Source organism: Eurypyga helias, unplaced genomic scaffold (genome assembly GCF_000690775.1).
Source record: "Eurypyga helias isolate BGI_N326 unplaced genomic scaffold, ASM69077v1 scaffold49516, whole genome shotgun sequence".
NCBI classification, from domain to species: domain Eukaryota; kingdom Metazoa; phylum Chordata; class Aves; order Eurypygiformes; family Eurypygidae; genus Eurypyga; species Eurypyga helias.
Window position 1 is genome coordinate 18,483 of NW_010258313.1, and position 2,583 is coordinate 21,065.

Below are 2,583 nucleotides of genomic sequence, written 5' to 3' on the forward strand. Positions count from 1 at the left end.
GAGGGAGGGGATTCTGCCCCTGGACTCTGCTCTGGGGAGATCCCACCTGGAGTGCTGCATCCAGCTGTGGAGCCCTCAACAGCAGAAGGACGTGGAGCTGTTGGACAGAGTCCAGAGGAGGCCACGGAGATGCTCAGAGGGCTGGAGCCCCTCTGCCATGGGGACAGGCTGGGAGAGTTGGGGAGTTCAGCCTGGAGAAGGGAAAACTCCGAGGAGACCTTAGAGCCCCTTCCAGTGCCTGGGGGGGCTACAAGAAAGCTGGGGGGGACTTTGTCCAAGGGCAGGGAGTGACAGGACAAGGGGTAACGGGTTTAAACTGAAAGAGGGAGATTGAGATGGGACATCAGAAGAAGTTCTTCCCGGATAGGATGGGGAGCACTGGGACAGGTTGCCCACAGAAGCTGTGGATGCCCCATCCCTGCAAGTGTCCAAGGCCAGGCTGGATGAGGCTTGGAGCAACCTGGTCTAGTGGAAGGTGTCCCTGCCCATGGCAGGGGGTGGCACTGGGTGGCCTTTAAGGCCCCTTCCAACCCAAACCATTCTGTGATTCTGTCATCAATACTCTAATGGAAACCCACTTTAGCCCAAAAGAAAAAAAAATCAGCCGTTAACTAACCTGATGGAGCTCCAAACCAGGCCAGCTCATTCTATACACTGTTCCCCTGTGGACTGCAGGAACCGGGTATCTTCTGGAGATAAGCCACATGCCACTGAGGAGACACTGCTGCAATGAAAACATGACATCAGGTTAGCACACAACACAGGACAGCAGCAGTAAAGAGCCAAGAAAGAAAGAACCAAGCAGACAATAACCACTGGTCTTCTGGGAACACATCCTGGGTGCAGCCAAGGAACGCTGCAGGCTGGTTTGGTAAGAGTTGTCCGTAAATTTCTGCGCAGCCCTACGTCCACTTTCAAGAGGATTTTTTGATAAAACCAAAGTTGCAGTCCACAATGAGGCAACACACACTTCACAATGACTTGAGAAAATGCACATACTTCATAGGGCTGTGACTTCACAGGGCTGTGACTTAATGAAAAAGGTGATGGACAAGTAAATCCATCCTTGAGCTGAAACACCCGTTATAGAATAGTGAAACACACTGTAATACAACAGAAACATTTTTTCCAAGGAAAATAGGCTTTAAACATAACTTTCTCCTACTGTGGAGGAAACCCAGGACCCCTGTGTCTACATTTGAGCTGCCTGAAGTCCGAGACGAGCACCTTTTGCCTCATGTCACAGAAAGACACACTAGATCACAGAAAGACCACTGAGAAATTCTGCTGCACCTTGCTGAGACCGCAAGCTGCGAAGTCCTGCATCACACGGCTAATCCTCCAGTCCGTCATCCTGCACTGAAAGCAGACTATGCAGAGCGTGTAGATTTTCTCTTTATTCCCTTAAAATGGCACTTCAGCACTGCACTTCCTCTTGCCCACATTCTATCCTATCCTTGGCCTGCAGTCAGGCAAAAGCAGCACCTTTTACCTCAAACTAACTTCCTGTTCCTGATGGGCCTGTGTCACCAAATTGTGCAACCCACGTGCTTTCTCCCCCAGATCATCTCTCCAACAGGTTATCCTAAACAATAAAACCCCCACAAACCAAAACATGGACAAATCAAATGGGCTTTGCCCTTGAAAGACTATGGAAAACTATTAGTAAGCTGAGAACATTTAATTCTGTGTCCAAGCTCACAAGAACACAGCCACCTCTTTATCAGGCTCCTAGATACTGAAAAGGTTTTGTGAAGAGCCGCAGTCCCTTGGCTTCAGTGACGGCACTGCCGGACACCACAAGCGAAATCCAGAGTTTGCTTCTGGGAAGAAGTAATGGTGTAATCGCCCCATGTATCCTGAGGGACCAAGACATGTACTACACTTATTCACTGGCTCCTACGCTTTTGTTAACTCACAGCTTTTAAACTCAGCTCCCTCTTATTTATTGCCTCTGCAGTTACACCTAAGTTCCACCAGCTTAAAGTACCAGGTTTAAATCGAGGAAGGAGACAGCACCCATAGCCTCAGAGCTCGCTGCCCAAGTCAGCACCTAGGCCAGGCTTTGAAGCAAGCAAGAACGAAGCAGATGTTACAGGCATAACTTAAACAGCTACGCTAACTGTAAGAACGGCACTAAAACTCGGGGCAGACTGCCTGCTGGGTTTAACCGATCGCAGTTCTTGACCGAAAGGAGTATTTCTTCCCTGCTACTGAGCAGAAATGCTTAATCCCACGTTTAGCTTTGGGCACGAAGGAAGGTCAATCCCCCAAAAGCATGCTTTGCTGCAAAGCGAGAATCTCCGCATTCAATTCACACACCCATTCGCCTGCCCGACACAAGGGGAAAAACTCATGTTTGATTTTAAACCTGGCAACAGGCTGTCGGTGGGGCAGCTCACCATCCCAGGCGGCTCCTGGAGACCCCCTGGAAGCTCCAAGCACGATCTGGGCTAAACTGGCCCACGCCGTCCGCACCTGAGGTCAAAGGCAGCACGACCAGGGGCACTAAACAGAGGAGAGGAGCTTCTTCCTGCCCTCCCCGGTGCTCTCCCCACGGGGCTGACAGCCCGCGGGCAAGCC

At 50.7% G+C, this 2,583-nt stretch overlaps 1 protein-coding gene across 1 annotated transcript in view; it reads right to left on the bottom strand.

The window, feature by feature from the left end:
* Positions 1–714, bottom strand: part of TIMM44 (translocase of inner mitochondrial membrane 44 homolog (yeast)) — a gene marked incomplete at its 3' end in the record, with an annotated part of 15,340 nt that extends 14,626 nt beyond the window's left edge. Inside the window, exon 1 of the mRNA XM_010154273.1 lies at positions 617–714. Coding sequence (XP_010152575.1) covers positions 617–706 — 90 coding nt within the window. The remainder of the gene's footprint in view (positions 1–616) is intronic.
* Between the last annotated feature and the right edge of the window lie 1,869 nt (positions 715–2,583).